General features: G+C 40.6%; 3 protein-coding genes across 6 annotated transcripts; 1 reads left to right on the top strand and 2 right to left on the bottom strand.

Annotated features, from left to right (window-relative positions):
* Positions 1 to 6,097: 6,097 nt before the first annotated feature.
* On the bottom strand, positions 6,098 to 15,989 carry pex1 (peroxisomal biogenesis factor 1). Its single transcript, XM_061058773.1, has 24 exons — positions 15,781 to 15,989; positions 14,562 to 14,708; positions 14,347 to 14,430; positions 14,043 to 14,157; positions 13,264 to 13,934; positions 13,011 to 13,130; positions 12,761 to 12,881; positions 12,503 to 12,609; positions 12,336 to 12,418; positions 12,102 to 12,234; positions 11,823 to 11,919; positions 11,570 to 11,740; positions 10,869 to 11,023; positions 10,593 to 10,779; positions 10,317 to 10,483; positions 9,883 to 10,017; positions 9,726 to 9,790; positions 9,476 to 9,618; positions 8,908 to 9,011; positions 8,564 to 8,740; positions 7,926 to 8,171; positions 7,279 to 7,479; positions 6,969 to 7,099; positions 6,098 to 6,462 (listed from the first exon to the last, which is right to left on the bottom strand). The coding sequence occupies exons 1-24, from the start codon at positions 15,886 to 15,888 to the stop codon at positions 6,378 to 6,380; spliced, it is 3,753 nt and encodes a 1,250-aa protein (XP_060914756.1). The 5' UTR covers positions 15,889 to 15,989; the 3' UTR covers positions 6,098 to 6,377.
* Positions 15,990 to 16,101: 112 nt separating this feature from the next.
* On the top strand, positions 16,102 to 18,233 carry rbm48 (RNA binding motif protein 48). Its single transcript, XM_061058781.1, has 5 exons — positions 16,102 to 16,256; positions 16,730 to 16,920; positions 17,014 to 17,159; positions 17,454 to 18,007; positions 18,090 to 18,233. Exons 1-5 carry the CDS (start codon positions 16,128 to 16,130, stop codon positions 18,150 to 18,152), a joined length of 1,083 nt encoding a protein of 360 aa, XP_060914764.1. The 5' UTR covers positions 16,102 to 16,127; the 3' UTR covers positions 18,153 to 18,233.
* clxn (calaxin) lies at positions 18,214 to 19,627 on the bottom strand. Of its 4 annotated transcripts, none has more exons than XM_061058782.1 (6): positions 19,483 to 19,627; positions 19,154 to 19,315; positions 18,891 to 18,995; positions 18,646 to 18,797; positions 18,448 to 18,552; positions 18,214 to 18,364 (listed from the first exon to the last, which is right to left on the bottom strand). In XM_061058782.1, exons 1-6 carry the CDS (start codon positions 19,556 to 19,558, stop codon positions 18,314 to 18,316), a joined length of 651 nt encoding a protein of 216 aa, XP_060914765.1. In that variant the 5' UTR covers positions 19,559 to 19,627; the 3' UTR covers positions 18,214 to 18,313. The 4 variants fall into 4 exon arrangements, with proteins under 4 accessions (XP_060914765.1, XP_060914768.1, XP_060914769.1 ...); XM_061058785.1 differs by having other exon boundaries at positions 19,160 to 19,315; XM_061058786.1 differs by having other exon boundaries at positions 19,154 to 19,259; positions 19,483 to 19,619.
* Between the last annotated feature and the right edge of the window lie 381 nt (positions 19,628 to 20,008).

The raw sequence follows: 20,008 nt of genomic DNA, 5'->3' as shown, positions 1-20,008 counted from the left end.
CACTTTTAGCTTCTGTATCTCTTCATTTACATCATCTTATAAATAACAACATATAAAGACATCCTCTGTAAAATACTTATGTAACTACTGGTTCATCCTAAAACAATGGCAGGTCCCTGAAGGTGCTCCTTCTTTGCTTGGAGGTGTTATACACAGTGCCACTCTTCCTCTGCCTCGTCCTAAAGAGACTCCAGGTTCATCTCCTTCTGAGCGTCTCCCACAGCCTGCAGGTGTCCCCTGAGCTGCTGCTGCTGCTGCTCCCATTTCAGCTCCAGAGACATTAAAACAAGGTGCTGGCAGTGACAGATGCATCATTTTATTTTATTTAAAAAAAAAGACCATAACCCTAAAGAGAAACACTCTTTATTCTCTTTTAACGAGTCTCTCAACCTCAAACATCCTCCTTTGTCTTTTACATCAAACTATTTCTACTATGCATATGGATACCTTTGGCCTAAGATTAATTTGTTTACACGTGAAAGTGAGCAGGAAATGCTCTGTGAAAATGTGACATTGTTAAATATTAATGTGGAAAAGATATTGCGATTTATGATTCATACTAAGAGAAGGTCTTCCTTTGTTTCGAAGCTTAGTATTTAAGCTATGTTTGCCTCTGTGATTGTGTGCGTGCGTGCGTGCGTGTGCGTGTGCGTGCGTGTGTGTGTGTGTGTGTGTGTGTGTGTCTCCTTGGTTTTGGTGCCTGGTTTTCCCATTACATGCCTGGCTGTGTCACAGGTTATTAATTCCCCCGCACGCAGGTCGGAGCAGTCCTCTACTCCTCAGTGTGACACCATTTCCTGCTTGACAGCATTATCTACCACCCAACGCAGAAACCTCTGGTGAGCTTGGTCTATAGGGGAACATTGTTCACTCACCAATGGGTCCTGATGCCTAACAGCATCTGTCTCACACTCTCTTGGGGAAAGAAGTATTGTATACTTTACCCCATTTCAAACTCACACACAGCATGACAGTGTTTCAACACTCCCACTTTCAGGCTCTATCATTTCTCAGAGGGGGACCTGTGGTGTTTTATTTTTGGTCGAGCAACGCTATGAAGATGATAACTCGCTGTTACTCTATTAGAATGGAATTGATAACAAGAAAATGTCTAAGAGCAGATTGTAAGCTGCATGTGCATACAGGTATCACTTTAAAGGCATTTATTTAAGCCAAATCATGTGTGTGTGTGTGTGTGTGTGTGTGTGTGTGCGCGCGAGCGAGCAGACATGTCTAATGCATGTTAATAGGGACACTGTTAATATTGTCACATTGTGAGGACTCTCTTAATAGGGAGGCAAAACTCAAGTCACCATAACAAAATCCAACCTGTTCAAGGTGGATAGATAAAGTAGTGTGTGTATGTGTAAACTGCTTATAAATGTGCATATTTTAAGTTGATGGTGTAAAAAAAATCAGGAAGTAGTTTCTTTTATGAGCTTACCTTATCTTGATTCCTTAAGGTGCTCTTTGCCATATTGTGTTTGTGTGTTTCATACACACTTGCCGTTGAAAGACAGGAGAGAAATCACTTTGTTGGCCTTATCACAAGTTTGCTGGAGACTTCACACAGCATGTGTGACAGCAGCCGGAGGACTGCAGCCAGCAGGGTGCAGCTTCTGTCCTCATCCAGCAGGACACACTAATCAAATCAGATTAAAGCCAGAGCTGATTATATTATCGTCACACATTCTTCCAGACAAGTCGGCATGGCACATGGACTTCTCTTCTTTCTGCCCTTGTTAGTGTCTGCCTGAGAGTGTCTTTAGGGTCACTTCAGCTGAAACAAACAAACAAAACAAACACTTGCCAATAGTTTTAATCAAAGCCTTGATGGTGGAGTTCAGGGATTAATCAGGTCATTATCTCCTTCTCCATTTTATTGACCTCCATATTGAAGAGGCGGCATTTTTACACTTGAAGATAGCTCAAAATCTCAGAAACTCAAACTGGATTTCCAGTTCAGTAAATGTTTTTGTGATGGAATCAATGTTGTAATGGTGTGCTGTTGGTTTGCGTCTGTATATCTACAATCTACAATTCACTTAGCAGACGCTTTTATCCAAAGCGACGGACATCAGAGAGTAAGCACAACACAAGCAAGGATCTAGAAAACGGGGAACAATGTCAGTAAGAGCAAACGATCAGCTTTGAGTCTGATTGGACACACAGGTGCTGACAGGAAGTGACCAGAGGCAAAGCACAACATTGACGGCAGTTCTTGAGAGCTCTATATCTGTATATATAGTAGCATCTGACTCGGGGACGGGGTCACAAAGCTTGTGAACATTTAAAGATTTTGTAACAAATCATCAAGGTGTCTTCAGAGTAAGGAAAGATTAAGGGTGAAACCAATACAAGGCAACCATACTTGTTTTTCTTTTCTTGGCTGCATATTGAATGTGGTGCCATAGTTCAGTCACTCCCAAAGGGTTTTATTGACTAAATGTCCTCTTTTACACAGGTAACTCACAGATCTAATGGAGCCAAAAGAGCTGTTTACGGGGCAGAGAGAGACAAAATAAAAGATGTGCGAGACCTATTCTACGTTTTCAGCTCATCATTTGTATCGACTTGTTTTCTTGGCTTGTTCACTCAGAGTCTCCAATTACTGGAGAAATATTTTCAATGTGGACCTACAGATCCATATCCCAGTGGATAGAGTAGAAAATCAGGATAGTTGGGAATGACATGCAGGAAAGGATGGAGCGCGAGTTGCGACCTAACTGCTAAGCCATCAGTGCCTTGCTTTTTTCCTTGTTTTATCTAAATACAACTGGAAGATTAAGAGAAGGTCCCTGAAATCATTTTTTTCCCACCACATTCCCACTACAGGTATTACATGTGCATAAAAAAGGCACGCCAGAAGAATTTTTGCTATTTCCAACTACAGATTTATGTCTGTGTTGTTTCATAATAACCCAAAATGAGCTGACATTTTCCTTTTTTAAGATATCTAGTGCAAGATTAAGCAGGTTAGTTAATGTATTTTGCTTAGATCCCTCAGAAAGAAGCCTGTTTATCACAAGTGGCATGCTTCATTTTACAACATCAGATGTGTTAGTAACACACCACGCTTAAAGCTTTTACTTTATTTTAGAGACGATGTTAAAGAGAACATTTAAGAGGTTAGATGTCATCAAACTATAACATGGACACATTTGAAGCTTGACGTAGGTGACATTAAAGAAACAGGACTGTGGTGTAGTTCCTTCATAGTTTGATGTTTGAAACTTTGGGGGATGGCATATATGACTTAAAGTTGCTTTAAAACGTTTTATTGAAAAGTGCTGATTATTTCCCTGGGTTATTTGTAAAATTGTGTTATCCTTTCAGCACTCAGCTGTTCTAATGAAAGTGAATTGGATGGGTAACCTAGTTAGTTACACCTAATCCATGGGCCATTCTTGTATTATTGCATTGTAGCGTAAACCTTGAATACTTGGCTAAATGTCCTCCCTGAAGAGGCAGATGAGCAGTGACTGTGGCTTTTCTTCCAGCTGCAGCACCTGAGGCCCTGTGCCAGGATTAGCAGGGCGGAATGATTACATTAATCCACACAGAGATCATTCCTGCAGAGAGGAAAACTGGGATTTAGATAAATGGATACAACTCTGAAATTGATTCCCGTGTTCACCCAGTTCACAGTTGCTTAATCTCAGCTAACTTGTGGTGAATTTAGAAGTCTTATCTTCTCAGACAGGGATGTGGGGATTGATTGAAGACACTCCTGCAGTCAGTCAGTGTTTACAAGTGTAATACAAGCACACCAGAGGACTAATGCATTTCTAATAAGCTGCAAGAGGAGTGTCTGCCAAGTGCAGTCACTCTGCATGACTGGAAAACTGTTGTAGATTAAAGTCGATCATATTGATTTGTATTGCCAAGTGCTCCAAGGATTTAAACATCTATGCTTGACCTTACAAACTGCAGTTAAGAAACTTCTCATCACATGGACTTTTAAGTAGCTGTTCTTCTTCAGATCCACTTCAGTATGGTGTTTGACACTTCCCGCTGTGCAACAGGGACCCGAGGAGCTTTAGGCCTTTGTGTTAGTGTCTGTAGTCTGAAATAGAAAGAAAAACCAGTGTCAGGAAACAGAGGATAAGAGTAAGGAGTGAGGGATGCTCTTTGGAAAGAAGGCTTTAAATCATATCAGTGGAATTCGACATGTTGATACAAACCAAAATACAATCATAATATTGTGTTAGTAAGTCTTTACTCTTGGACGAGGTTTGATTGAGATGTTTGAAATACATGACAAAAACATGTGAATTGAAAAAACACTTATCCAGAACTTGCATTTGTCATTCTAATATTCCGAGCTAAGATACATTAAGAACAGTGTCGTTCAAGAATGTCTTACCTTTTTGTTTTTTTTAGTGTCGTTTGAGAATGTCTTACCTTTTTTTTTTTTTTTTTGGCACATTTGTCGTATTCCTGCAGGAAAGGTTACATACCTAACAAGAAGAAACACAACTTAACAGAGCTAAAACAGTCCCACAGTTACCCATCATGTCTGCCTCTATCTGTTTTCTTTTTATAAATATACGTTTTAGCAAAGCCCTACATGGAGTATCCTTTCAAGATGTCCTCTTTATATCACTTAACCACCTTCATGTCTCCTCTGCTTCCACACACACACATGCACATCACACTCTTTAGTTCTATTCTAGTGAAAAGCAGTCTCAGCGAGAAAACATGTCATACACAAGTCTTTTGTTCTCTGCGTCGCTCAGGATCTAATTCTGGTGAAGGTTGACACCTCTTGATGTTGTGAAATGGATGGGTACTGTGTTGCAAAGCTGAGCCCATGAATCACAGGGGATGGATTTGGAAGAATTAGAGCACCACTGAGGAGGGGGGGATGAAGACTGAGACTTTTTAATATGACAACAAATGATCCAAACTTAGCCTCTGGTGGCTGTTTTTGGACCGTGTGGTTAAGTCCTTGAGTTTTCCAAAGTCACTGTATGTTTGGCAGTGTGGGGCTTTGACAAATGATGATTCACTGAGGACAACAAGGGAAATCTGTCTGAACATCAATAAATCTTGATTTCCCATCTAAGGCTGCAAAAAAACCTGGAGGATAGGATGACTGTTGTTCAACCAGGATATGCTTTCAAGACTTGATTGTTAGCAATCAATCAATCAATCAATTTCATAACAAATGTTATCCCAAGACCCTTTACAAAAAGAGCAGCTCTAAAACGTACTCTTTGTTATATAAATTACAAAGACCTTATATTAATCCACCATGAACACAGCACTAAGCCAGAAAAAAGGCCTTTAAGAGGCAGAAACCTCAAGCAGAATCAAACTCATGTTGAACAGCCAAACTGTTTTAGGGTTCAGAGGGGATAGAGGGAGATGCAGAATAAAAGAGATGAATAGAGATTAACAGAGAGATTATAAGAATAATATAGATATAGCTATGATACCAGTAATAATGGTAAAAGTATTTGTAGTATCAGCAGTAACAACAAAGTACGATAATAGACGAATCAGTCTAAGCAATGATGTGCTCTCAACTGGTTTATATATATCACATGTTTGTCAGACTTCATCATGGATTATTGCTTGATAATATGTAGTTTTAGTTTTAATCATGAAAAGAGTTTCAGCACAATTAAATATAACTGATATTACATATAATAAAGCTATCTCAAAGAGTCACAACCTCAGTAGATTTATAACTTGTTTGTGTTTGATTAATTATAAACCTCTTCTTCACGCTCATGATACACCCACACAGGTGTTTCCACTTTGTCTAATTAGACCTCTCCTCGGTGCCGTCGAGGTGTCCTCAGGCTGTGATGTAATGTGAAGTCACTTCTGAGGGCAGGTAAACTTAACCTCAGCTTTATCATTCTCATTAAAAACCTGAAGTTTGATGACCTTGTCTAATTTCCAGCGCAGCTTCAACCAACTTCAGCCAAGCGGAAGAGTAATTAGCCTGAGTGAAAACACCTGTTTTGTTGTGCAGGACCTTTAATTAGCCAGATTATTCCTGCAGTAACACACGGCACAATGCTCGTCATTTGAGTCAAAACTAAGTTTCAAGACATTTGAAAAATAAATAATTACAAAGTAAAACAGGAACATTCTTCATAAAGATTAGCTTTTTTAATTTAAAAAAAAATTACATTTATACATTATAGATATGTACAGTAATTACAATGCATTACAATTCCATTTAATTGTGAATGAATATCCTATTCAAGGTTAAATCAGTAGAAAACATTTAGACATTCAATTCTTCATTCACATTGTCTTTTAATCGCTGGAATGCTAAATGCCAATGAGAAATAATTAACATTATTAATGACAATGATTTAAAGACATTAAAATAACACATTTCAAACTTATTTGTCTGATCAAGCCAGAGTCACACGTTGCCCAGGTTTAAACGGGACTGAGGGAATCGATTTGCCATCTCCTTCACCGCCAAACGCTTCATACCTTCAAAAAGAAGAGAAGACAGTTCATGTATAGTAAAGTAATAGTTTAATTTAATAGATTGATCATGTATTCCTCCATTTGACACATGAAAGATGAGTCAGCAGTTATATATAGTTGACTGTGCTATTTCTGTTTAGCTCTGACTTCCAGTGATTCACAAAATGCAGAACAAAGTAATTCCACTTGATTAACAGAATACTGAGAGCACGATAACAATAATGATTCATATTCCTCTGTTGCTGTTTCTTGGCAACAGCTCTGAACACCTATCTGTCAAATGTTTTTTCCATTTCCATTCGTAGCTGAGATTCTAAACGCTCAATATATGCTTGATACATTTTGCAGCCAATTGAATGGCTATAATCTCAAATTTGACCAAAACATATTGAGCACTGTGAAATGATTTCTTTACTTCCTTTACCGCAAACTGCTTTTATAATAATGAGCTCTAGCTATCAGTATTTGGGTGATTTATATCACTGCAGTCCTCTGTGCTGCGTACTTACAGTCTTGTGTATTTAATCCAGTCAGCTTTGCTAAGAGACGGTCTGGTCACAGTCAGGGCCGAGTTCAGGTGAGCCTGACACAGCAGCAGGCCCGGCTGGCTGGAGGCTGAATGCACCCGGACAGACTCCTCCTACAAACAAAGGGAAGAGCTATCAAGCACATAGTAGCAGCCTACCTGAGCAATAACAGCACACGTCACTGGAGAAGTTTAGCGCATATTAAGCTAGCTGATATGACTGACTGAACAGAAACAAAATGATTAGACTGCAACACGTTTTGGATCATCTTCTGTCCAGTGTCTTCACTTACGTTGGTCCTCCTGTAGTTGTTCTTGATAGTTTTCATGTCTTGTTGCAGGCGTTCCAGCTGCTCCGGGGCAAGCTCTTCATACCCGCTCTGAAGCGAGGACATGTAGGCAGGAGGAGCAGAGCTGCCAGGGTCACGAACACCAAGTCTGCTAGAGTCATGGGTTGTGGAGTTTGGTCCAGAGACGACCTGAGAGTTCTGACACTGGAGGAAGAAACCCAACAAAATAACAAGAGGGAAAACAGTTTTCTAAATTGAACTACAGCATTGAGCATAGTAATTACCCACACTGTGCTGTTATGTGTACATACTGTAAGTGTTTCTTTAAGTAATCAGGTCAGCGTCTAAGAACATAAATTAAATAAATTAAATAGGCATGTAAGCACATTCGCAAAAAGGCGGAGACACCTAGAAAAACTGCATTAATTAATACAAATGTTCATAATTATTGACTGTAATTCAGTAACAACAATTGTATTAATAATTAACTATACAGTAGAGTAATAAGTAAGGACACTGCACTCCTCTTATGAGGTGGGGGTCGGATCAGGCTTGGTGGATGTTCATGTTTTGATTGTTGTTGACTATGATTAAATGCTAGGTAAATTCATTCAATCAAAAACCTTCTGTTATTTTCCAGCACCACTCACCAGTCCCAAAAATGGAGAATTCCCCGACTCTGACTCATAGGAGCTTCCAAAGTAAAGCCTCCAGACGTTGCCACAGTATTGTTCGCCTTCTGTTTGGAGTTCACTGGACTCCAGAAGAACCATGGACTGGTCCAGACCTGTGCCTGTTGGGTCCCCCTCACCCACTGAGTCATCTGAGCCACTGCTGTTGTTTGGGAAGATCATGGAGGACAGACTCATGTCGCTTTCTGAGCCAGAGGTCAGCTCCTGAAAACGACGGCCAAAGTTTTGATACACAAGCACACAAGGCTTCACAGCTGCCAATAACTAGTGAATTTCTTTACTATGTGGTTGCAGTTAGAGATATGTTTGGTTTCAATTTTTAGCCCTTCCTGTTAATTTTATTTAATACTATGCTTGTCCTAATTGTAAGTCAAATTCGGTTGTGAACTGCCAAGTAGAGAAATTCTCTCACATGGTCAGATGCTTACTAAACTCCTCATTTGTTAGCTTTGAGAAACCAAAAAAAAAAAGAGTCTAGACTGCTCTACTCGCAGATGGAATGGCAAACAGTTCCCTGCCTCCATACTTCATTAGCCCAAAGCAGCTCCCCTTTAACAGCTTCTCAGTGACTAGTCTTTTAAGTATTACAGACTTACATGCAGTGTGTTTGAGCCCAGGCTGTTATGAACAACCTCCAGCTGGGCGTTATAGAGCAGAGCCTTCAGGTCTGCCCCGGTGAACTGCTCTGTCGCTGCTGCCAGCTGCTCCAGGTCAACATCAGCACCCAGGGTGACACCAGCGCTCAGAGCCTTCAGGATCTCCACACGGGACTCCTGGGAAAGAGACACAAGAGGAAACATTGTCAATAATTAGATTTAAGATCAAGGGTCTGTGTTGAAGACTTTTCTTTAGTGCTTTAAGGTTAGCTCTACACAGACACATTTTGAAAGGGAGTAAGTCTCGTGTTATTAAAGTGAAGATTGATTTTATTCAAACAGACCAAGTCGGGAGGGGGGCAGTAGAGGGACTTGTCGAGCCGTCCAGGTCTAAGCAGAGCTGGGTCGATCAGATCTGGTCGGCTGGTGGCTGCGAGCACATACACTCCTGCAAATATAAACATGAAAGATTCTTATTTATTAATTCTAAATGTACAGGTTATAATTCAGGGACATACATGTACACAGTTTCTGGATGAGAAGCCGGATACCACTCAAATGTGTATCCAGTGAATATAAAGCTGGAGATGTCAGAGGTTTAGCTGAGCTGAAAGGACTGAAAGCAGTCAGTTAGCCTGGCTAACAGAAACGTCTGCCTGTACATAAACTCACAGAGGGCTTGCAGTTAAAAATTGTTTTACCTGGCTTCAAAGCTCCCAGTGGCTTAATTTTTGCCCAACAGACATAAGGGTGACATCAGTCTTACCTGATTTTAATCTAAAAGGTAAATAAATGTTATTCCTATAAAAACACGACCGCAAGCCTGATTAACAGATTTTTGTCATTGGCTTTTAAAAATGGATTTCTTATGTACAGAGCATACAATATGTACTTAACTGCTGTCCAACTTACCCTGCAAACCCTCCACCCCGTCTAGCTGTGTGAGGAGCTGGTTGACCACCCGGTCGGTTACGCCTGTGCTGTCATGGCCTCTCCTCGGAGCCAGGGAGTCAAACTCATCGAAGAACAGGATGCACGGCTTGGCAGCTTGTGCCCTGTGGCACATAGAGAGTTACATTTTTAAAGCTGTCAATGACGTCAAGTATTTGACGGTTCTCAATAAGGAAACGTTTTGAACTATAAAGGTCTGCGGGTCACTTACCTCTGGAAGACATCGCGGACTCCCTGCTCACTAGCTCCGATGTACTTACTCAGAAGTTCAGGTCCCTAAAGAGAGGTTAAAGTCCTGTGTCAGTAACGATAAACACTGCTCTGATTTAGGAGGAAACAGTCCTCTCTTAAGTAAAAGCTCAGCCCACCTTGATGCTGATGAAGTTCATACCGCTGTCTTTGGCCACAGCTCTGGCCAGAAGGGTCTTCCCTGTACCTGAAGCTCCGTACAGCAAAATACCAGAGCGATGGCGGATGGGAAGACTTGAGAACAGGATGGGATACTACAACATATCAAAGACATCAGTTATTAAGAAGAATCATTTCTGCAATTTGCACTTCATAAGTAATATCTGTTGATGAGTGGAGAGAAAGGTCCTTAGTCCGACTGTGATTTAATGTAAATTGGAAAATATGGAAATGTCCGACACCGCAAAATCGCTATTTTTACATCACTATTGTAATATTTAACATAATGTGATCATAATTGTGGCTAAACTGAAATTTCATCCACAGCCACAGTTGTGCTTCCATCATCATGTAACATACTATACTAGCTGACCCTATGGTTAGTTACACTGACCTTAGCAGGGAGCAGTATGGTGTCCATCAGTTGCTGTCGTACCTCCCTCAGCCCCCCAACTCTCTCAAGACCCACTCCACTCGGGGTGTGGAGGTCTGCACCCCACAACGAGGGAGGTGTGAATCCCTTGAGTGCCTGCACAAAGTCCCTCATAGACAGACACATGCCTTTGAAACACAGAGTACAGACAAATAATGAGAAACATCAAGAAAACCTCTAAGACCACATGTAAGTCAACTTTAAATAGACAACTTGAAGTTTTTTCATCAGTGTTACCCTGGTCACTGTGTTCTCTTTGTGCAGTGCTGGCATGAACTGCCCGCTCCAAAAGTAGTACCAAGTCTTGGGGTGTGTATCCCTGTGTCTCCTTGGCAACAGCTGCCAGGTCTAGAGCCTGGAAGCTCTCTTCAGATAGGCTTTTTTTCCCGATTATAAGACGACGTAGGATTTCTGCTCTCTGAGCCTACGACAAAACAAAAACAACAACATCTGTTATTAAACTTTTCACCTTTACAAATGTGTTCTTGTGTGTTAGTGCACTTGTTTGCTGACCTGGTCGGGTGGCTGAATGTGTACAAATCCCTGGATGAAGTGGGACCCCTGCACCTCAGTCAGAGAGGGGTGAAGGGAGTGGTCGCTCTGGCTGGTGATGATCAGACACACCAGGCTGGAGTGAATCAGGACCTCATCCACCACATCCCACAGACCTGCAGCCACACACACACACACACACACACACACACACACACACACACACGAAGAAGTATCAGTATCAAGGCCTGTGGTTATTCACAATCCTGTTAGTGCACATACATGACTACCGACATGTAAGTATAAGATCATTTTTAGTGAGCAGGTTGTTTTTGATGCACCCGGAAGGGGTTCCTCCACCTACTCACCATACATTATCCCTCTTTTTTCACTGCAACTTACTAAGGGAATCAATCATTTGAAAAGATGTAATTATTTTGACTTAAAGATGATTTTGTTCTTCTGCTGAACAAATAGTCCAATCAGGAATCTACAGTTAGAGCGACATCAAATTAACCAGGCTCTGCAGATTGATATGATTACAGGTAGTCCTCCAGAGTTTGTGACAAGAGCCGCATCCCTAGGAACCATCTGCCTTTCTTTAGTAACAGTTTGTTATTCTTAACAACGATGATCTACCGAGGGAGAGCACACTGTTGCTATGCATAACGTTTAAAAACACTTATACAAGATAATAAATAAATAAATAATGTATGGTTTACTCTGGGCTATGTGCAGCTGCAGCAGGGCCTCAGGACCGTGCTCGTGTTCTGGTGAAGTTGGTGCTCCAGTCATGTGATCCAGGTCGTCAAGTAGAACAACTGAAGGCTGCCTCCACTCCGCCTGCTCAAAGACATCCTGCAAAATATGTCTCACTGTTTCTGCCCTTTTGCCTGAAAGGAAAAAAAATCCCAGATTCTTTAAGAAATGTCTCCAGATACTTTTCTTTGATATGTTTAAGGAATATATTTTTACCTTGAAGTTTTTTGCAGTTCACCACCTCCACATGTGCATCCAGATCTGCTCTGGCTTTTCCACAGAGGGCTTGGGACAGAGTACTCTTTCCACTTCCCTGTCACAATGCAGTTCAAGTTACATAGAGTACTTATTGGTAATGATAAAAATGCATTGAAATACTTGGCCAGCAGCTTCAGCAGTTATTTAGCATTATTGCAGATATTTTAATTTATGCTCAGTAAAAGTAAAAAGTAGAATCATCTTTACTTGAAGCAATAATAGAAAGTTTAAATAAACCTTAGCCCCGGTGATAAGCAGAGCTCCTCCTTTGAGTCCTCTTCCAGAGGTACCAAGCTCTCTTGAGAGGGGACTACCCAGAAGGCTATGTGAGATGAACTCGAATCCGGTTCTGCTGAGCTCATCAATCCCACTGGGAACAGAAAAAAGTAGTACCAGATATTAAGACAAAGGCTTGCTGAAGAAATCCTTATTTAAACAATTTATAAACACACAATATGACTCAACACTTACCCAAGAGTACTGAGTAAGGATAGCTCTGGTTTGGGTGCTTCAGAGGATTTCACAGCAGGCGTGGTCGCCTCCTCTCGGTTGACCTGTAGGTGAAACATAGTGGCAAGTTTGAACGTTTTTTTAACCACAAAGCTTTCTATCTCAAAGCATAACATGCATGCTCGTACCTGTATATCTTGCTTCTGAAGAACAGCGGGTGCTAGATAAAAGAGCTGGTCAGGAGGCTCGCTCTCTGGTTCTGGTTTCAGCACAGTTAATTCAAACTCTAACTTTGCTAAAAAAAAAATTTAAAAAAAGAAGCAAAAAGTTGTGAGAACTATTTTGTGTTTTTATTGTTTGCAGCTGATTAGAATCACTTCACTTTGAGCAAGATGTGGTCTTTAGCCGCTTTGGAATGTAATCATAAGAGAGTGCTTCTGAATCACCATCAGTTCCATGTAGGAGGATGTTGCCAGACCGTGCAGTCAGACAGGCCAAAGGTTCATGACTCTGAGTGTGCAGCCAACCAAGGAAAGCCGTCTGGATCTCCTCGTCATCCTGCTCAGGCTTAATAAAAATGTCACAAGGAAATAAGGGGAAGAGGAAGCTTAAATAATTAGCTGAATGAATAAGCGGCCTGAATAATGTAGTTATGTGCACCACACTGGAACCTCTTATTGGTGCTCCAGCACTCACCAGGGGGTTGAGGGGCTGTAGGCGAATTGAGGAGGCCACTTTGATGGTTGATTTGACTGGCTTAATTCTGACTGTTGAATGTTGGATGATATTCAACCTGATGGCAAGGGGTGGTGGGATCTGAAAAAAATCTAAATTTTTACAAGAGACTCATAGAAGGACATGAAAAGCAGGAAGCTAAAGACAGCACGTCAAACTATATCTTTTGTGGATAAATAAATCAACTATTCCTCTATAAGCCAAAAATACTCACCCATACTCTTCCACTGTGGATCTCTCCTTTGTTGAGACTTCTGTCCTTGCCTGTTAGCTTCTCAATACCATGGCAAACTACCCTGACCACCATGGCTTCTTCTTCTTTCCTATTCCCTTCTCCATCTGCAGCTCCTTTAGTAACTGCTGCATTTTTCTTTTTCTCCATCGCCTGCTTAGCTCTGTCTCTTGATTCTTTGGGGGAGGGAACTTTGGAGATCAGGCCGTAAGTTACAGAAGACTGGCCTCCTGGTGGCCCAGCGTCCAAGCTCTGGCTCCACGGAAACAAATGAATAACGCCTGTTGCAACTTGACTTATGGTGTAGAGAGAGTCTGGGGGTGAACCGCAAACTCTGTAGACAGAGTCAGTGAGAAGGACAGGGAGTTCTGGTATAGGTGGAGGCTCTTTCACCCGGTCTTGAGTTCCCTTTATTAGGTAGCTTAGCAGGCTTTTCATATCGGCTATTCCACCCCACTGCTGGCTCTGAGGGACTGTGGAGATACTTTCTAGAGATGGACCTGAGGGGGGGTACTGAGCTATATATTGCTGCTCCTGTTCAGCTTTTATTGGAGAGCCACTGAGGTTGTCTGTTCCACCTCGGCTCTTGGGAGAGACGACAAGTTCTGTGAACGTCTCCAAGCGACCATAAGGCACAGCCGGCGAAAGCGATCCTGCACAGTTAAGAACAAAACATTGATTATGCTTTGTTGACCAAAGAAAACAGTTTGCACAATATATTTGCAACTAAACAAAATATGTACTATTGTATTAACTCTGACCTATTCGGATGTAGATGGCTGTGTGGCTGTCCACCCACACAGGAAACACAGCGTCTTGGAAAACCACTCTAATCTGATCCAACAGCTGCTGCTCCAGAGCGGCGCTGTGGAGCTCCTGGAGATATGAGTCACAGGAAACAAGTGGTTTCTCAGAAATTATGCTCAGAGTCCATTCAAACTGACATACTCTTTGTTTTCATCTGAGTCCATTATTAAATAAGTCCTCTTTACACTTTACAATTATTCCAGCACTCTTTCTCCCAGGAAACAAATTACTAGGTCACAATGCTCCAGTAACACCCACCAAGATTTCCCAGTCATCAGATGACAGAGGCTCCACAAACACTTGATGCACTGATGAGACCTGATGACATGGTCTCAGAAATCCCTGAGGGAAACCACACAACCCGTTAGTAAATACAAACACTGAAAAATACAGTGAGGATATGTTAGATGGAGTTTATAGATTATTCAGGTGGAAAACTCATTAAGGGATTCAGTTTCTTTGAACATACATACCTGTTCTCCATCTTTTAGACCCAGCTTTTCTCCAAGCTGTCTACACAGCTCCACTTTATGGTTGTCCAGGTCCAATGAGGTTCTGTTTTGAGTCCAGCTGAGGAATACAGGACAGCCATTGCCCCAGGATAGCTCCAATGCTTGGTTCTAAACACAAAGCATAATTTTTGTTTGCCCTGACGAGTTATCCATCAAAATTAGTACTACTATTATTACTAAGTAATAAGTTTTTCCCTTTTTTTGCCGAAAAGATCAAATGAGTTAACATAATTTCAGTCATTTTGACATCTAACTTGGTCATCTCTCATTCACATGTCTTCTCTGAGGTGTTACAAAAAATTGTTTTCAAGCGCCTCACAGGTTGGTTAAAACGAGCACATCTATGTTATCCTAGCCTTTTAATAAAAGCAAAAACCACAAGTTTATGTCATGACATCATTATATATCTTTACAGATTGTTTCAGCATCCCTAACTCCGCCTGACTTTCAGGTCCTGTGTTAGAAGGTCAAACTGGAGGAGGATGGTTGATAATGTTCTCCACAGCAACTTTCCCAACTGAAAAGGAGAAAGGCTTGTAAAGTTGTCATGGGAACTTTGTACTCTTGCTCTCTGAAAATGGCAAGTTTTATAATGAATTTATTAATAAGATGCTAATATATTACAGCAAAAAGGGTAAAAAGATTTTGCAGTGACTGTTCAATCTCAAATTTAAAGTGTTGTCTCCACCAAGTGAGACTTCAGGGGAACTGCTACAAAAAATGATTACGTCAAAAATGAAATAATAGTAATAATCATAAACATAAAGCCCCCTCCACTGGTATCTTTAAGATGTTACATAATTACCTGATTTGTTATTAAGACTATAGAAGAACCACAATGATTGATTATTCCACTGCTATTGGTGGCAATACTTCACTGACATGTGAACTCTGTAAATCAAATCCTTTGATGATCACTGTAATGGGTCATGTGTGTCACTATAAAAGTTATGCTAGTGAGGATGTTTAAATAATTAACCTGACCCTGAGGTGTTTAAAAACATAACCAATGAAAGATAACTTTGATTAATACAATTGTTATCAAAAGCAGGTTTAATTTCTTCTATTAGAAACTAAAAACAACTCAGGAAACACAGCAGTTCTCAACGTTTCACAACACTGTATCCAAAGTAAACACTTATACAGTATAAGATTACTCTGACAAGCTAAGCTAACTTACCTCGTTTAGTGAAAGGTGTGATATCAACCTCGAAGGAAGGTGAAGAAAGCAGTTCTTTGAGTTGCTAAAAACAACCGTAACATGCTGAATGCCCTGATTACTAAACATAATTCATAGGACAAGCTCCGTATTCACAAAGCTGGTTTCTCTGCTAACATTAAATGTGCAACAAACTCAAAGTCGATCGATGTGTTCGATGTGTGCCCAACTAGACCAAATAAATTGATATTGAGTGTACTATTCTTCAAAATAAAATCCTACATACGGAGACGCAGTGGATTCACGGCTTTTAAAAGACAAATAACTCTTATTTTGAAGTATGCTAACAGGAAACTGCTTCCAGAATCATGGCGGCACCAGCTAACAACAATTCAGGCTGTTGGGGCGTCCCAGAGGTTTATAAACACCATGAACAGAGGAAAGTGTGTATTTCTCGACCAAAATATAGAGAGGGAAGAAATGCGAAAGCTGTTAAGGTAAGGATACCTTAAGTATCAATAAGAAAAATAATGTATCTTAGTGCGACCCCAAGACGATACATATATCCTGTTGTCCACCTAGAGCAGGGAGGGGCATCTTTGGTCACAGCAAGGGCCACATTCATTTAATTCTCACTGCCAGGGGGGCCAAATAGTAGGATGCAAAAACGATTACAGTCAATTATGTCTCAAATTTAACTCAACATATACCAGTGATCAAATATTATTATGGACATATTCCTGGTTTTCACTATTTCATGGCAGATTTTGTCATGTTTTTCTTCATGTTTCCAATTAATTGATATGTAGAAATTGACCTGAGGGCCACGTTGAGGGTTGATGGGGGCCGCCAGTTGCCCACCCCTGACCTAGAGTCTTGACAGTCTATGGTCTAGACACAATAATAACAAACGACCTACTATTACAAATGTGTAGGGAAAGTTTTATCATAATGTGTTCTGCATCATTAGGTGTACACCATCAATTTGGAGTCGCGTTACCTAATGGTCCAAGGAGTCCCAGCTATTGGAGTGATGACAGAGCTGATCCAGCTGTGTGCCCTGTACGGAGCCGTGGAGGAGTACAGGCCCCTGGACGAGTATCCGGCTGAGGAGTTCACGGAGGTCTACCTGGTCAAGTTCCAAAAACTCACCAGTGCCAGGTTCAGGATAGCTTTCCCTGTCAAAAAATATGGCTGTAGAGAATCATAGAAAAGCTTCCTGGATGGCTTTGCTTACATTGTTTTATATTGCAGAGCAGCCAAACGACGCATGGATGAGAAGAGTTTCTACGGTGGCGTGCTGCATGTGTGCTACGTTCCAGAATATGAGACTGTGGAGGATACCAGGCTGAAACTGCAGGACAGGAGGAGATATGTAATCAGGGCCGTTCACAATAAAGGTATGCTTCAAAATCAAATGTTTATTCACTTTCAAATGAAACATACTTAACTCACAAGTTAAATTGCTCAATTCTAATTGGGATTCTTTCTTTTTCCTTCAATGGACTTTTATTTGAAGTACGCTAATTCAGATCTGTTAATGCACCCAAATGTTTTTTGTAGCCCTCATCACATGCGTTTTAATGTTTGTTCTGATCTTTTGACAGTTTTTCTTCTAAAAGAAAGTTGCTCATTAATATGAACTACAACATTTTGTTAAATGTTTTTAATTCTGTTTTATTTTTTTTACAAAGCAAGAGAAAAACAGCAGAAGGAGGCAGTAAATGAGACGCCCACGTCATTGGACACAGCTTCCACATCAAGGACGAACAGTACCAGACATGATGCAACCTCTGACAAAATAAACACAGGAGACACTTCAAAAACTAGCCATTATTCAGGCTTTCCTCTACTGCCGTTACCTCCTCAGGAACTGTATCACTACCGACATATCAATCAATTTGGAACTGTACCAACAGAAGACAAAATGGGGACTTTACATAATGCCATCATTGACACAAAACAGCAGCCAAGACCGAGTTCAAGCTCCACTCTAACCTCTTCAGACAGAGACCCAGGACACAGACTCACCTCAAATCAGAGTTCTGCTGTCAGATTTGTCCCGAGAACCACTCATTTGGAGAACAGGAAACGCAAAGTGGAAGTGGCTCTGGAAAACATGGTAACTGATGACACAAGCAACAATGAGCCTCTTATAGGGCCAAAGCTCCCAGATCTACCGAAAGTGGACATGATAGATGAGTCTCTAAACACAACTGTAAGCCTTATTAGGAACACAATGAAACAGGTAAGTCACAACCAGAAGTGTTCTAACTGTAGTTTTATTGTCTTCATGTATTCCAGTAAAAACAGTTTGTTGTTTTTCTCAGGTGGGAGCAGTACCTGATCTCAAACCAGTGGAGAAAAAGGTGAAACCTAGACGTCGGATTTAATCAAACAAGATGCCAGATGCTGTGATTGCTGTTGCTACTTTTGAGAATGATGATTCCAACAGTTCCAAGGCAACTTTTTTCTAATTTACAATTTGCACCATAATGCAAACAGCTATTAACATTTTTAATAAAGAGTATGTAGAAAAAAGGACATGATTTCTTCAACGTTCCCATTGCTCCTCAAATAAATGCCTCTCATATGTCTCAATACTCTGGAAAAAAAGAGAAAGAAATGCCAAAGTTATTATACTGTTTGAATTGAATACATTTTTTTACAGCTCTTTATACTGATTACCGTGTTGTCAGGGAGGCAGATTCCAAAACCCTCAAGTAAAAGATTCTCCTCTCTCACTGCCTTTTCAAAATCAGCAAACGACAGTCTGCCATCATGGTCGTGATCCTACAAAATATATGTTAAGAGAGAGAATACATATAGAATTGTGTAGAGCTATAGACATGTAAACCCACAGGGCGGCAACATCCGTCCACTCACCATCTTCTTGAGTGTGATCTCCACCAGGTCTTTGATACCTTCATCTGGGTCTTCCTCTGTGGGCTGTCTGTTGAGGCTGTTTTTCAGCAGTTGAAACATCTCCTCTTTTGAGATGTAGTTGTCACCATTTAGGTCATACACCTGAAAGCAGTCTGAGCCATGCAAAGAGAAATAATTATTACCTGGATGGTATCTTGTAAGTGAGTTTCATGTGTAGGAGTCTGGAAGTAAGGTTGAGAGCTTACATTTTATTTTCTCCTCTAAACTCCCTCGAAGGAAAACAGACAGTCCCTCAATCCATTCTTTCACACTGACTGAGCCATCGTTGTCTTTGTCAAACGTCCTGAAGACTTGAGGGCATTTAGTAACAAAGTAACAATCCATTACTGAGTAGGCCATCTATATTCTGTCAGTTAGAATAAAGTTGAAATATTTGCCATCTAGCACATTTGTCTCCAGCATACAAGGGTCCCAAGCAAATGTAAGAAAATATATATATTAATCATACAGATACCTCCATCCATTATCATGTAGTCGGTCATCCCAAACATGTCGTGCAGTATGCTCCTGAATCTCCCTCTGTCCAGTCCGCCTGCTGTATTTTTAGAGATATTCTGCTCCAGAAGATAATTAAATCCTCGAATAAGGCATTCAACTTCCGCTTTATTAACTGGAGTAAATCAAATAAAATTGTATTAGCCGAAATAAACTACAGGTTAATGCAAGCAAGTGGAGCTCATTTAAAACAAAGTTGCAACATCTAAGGCATATCGAAAGTTGTTTAGAGCAGCTTAGCATAATGCTAATGTATAATATGCATTTTAAATAAATACTTACAATGCTTCACTTGTTTTGAGATTGTTTCAGCGAGAGCTTGAATCAACTTTCTGTTTATAGATGACATTTCTGACATTTAAAGTCTGTCACGGTGCCGGACAGGAGAAGCACGAGACCTTTAACAACAGCTGTGTTGACGTTAGGTTGCCTTGACAACCGCGTAGCCATTCAGGCTTTTAAAGTTGAAAGTTCAGTTTTTGCTCCAGTAGGCCTACAACCTACACGAGCTAATGGGTGTCTGTATTTTCATCCTTGCTTAAGGATATGATTTCCACTTTTATAGCATTGATGTGTCAATTAGGCCTACATACTTTAACATCAACATCCTCCTTTGTCTCATAAACCTAGATATCCCATCACTGCAGCACTCATGAAGTTAACTACTTCTTAAAACACTCCTATGCTTAAACTCATTTAACCTGTGGGTACAGCCATGTGCTTTGTCATAAAAAAAATCAAATTAACTTTTTCTCACACATGGGGCACCTGAACAGTTTCTCTTCTGTGTATTCTTTAATTAAGTAGG

Source organism: Labrus mixtus, chromosome 16 (assembly GCF_963584025.1).
Source record: "Labrus mixtus chromosome 16, fLabMix1.1, whole genome shotgun sequence".
NCBI lineage: Eukaryota > Metazoa > Chordata > Actinopteri > Labriformes > Labridae > Labrus > Labrus mixtus.
This window is presented reverse-complemented; position numbering and strand designations above follow the sequence as displayed.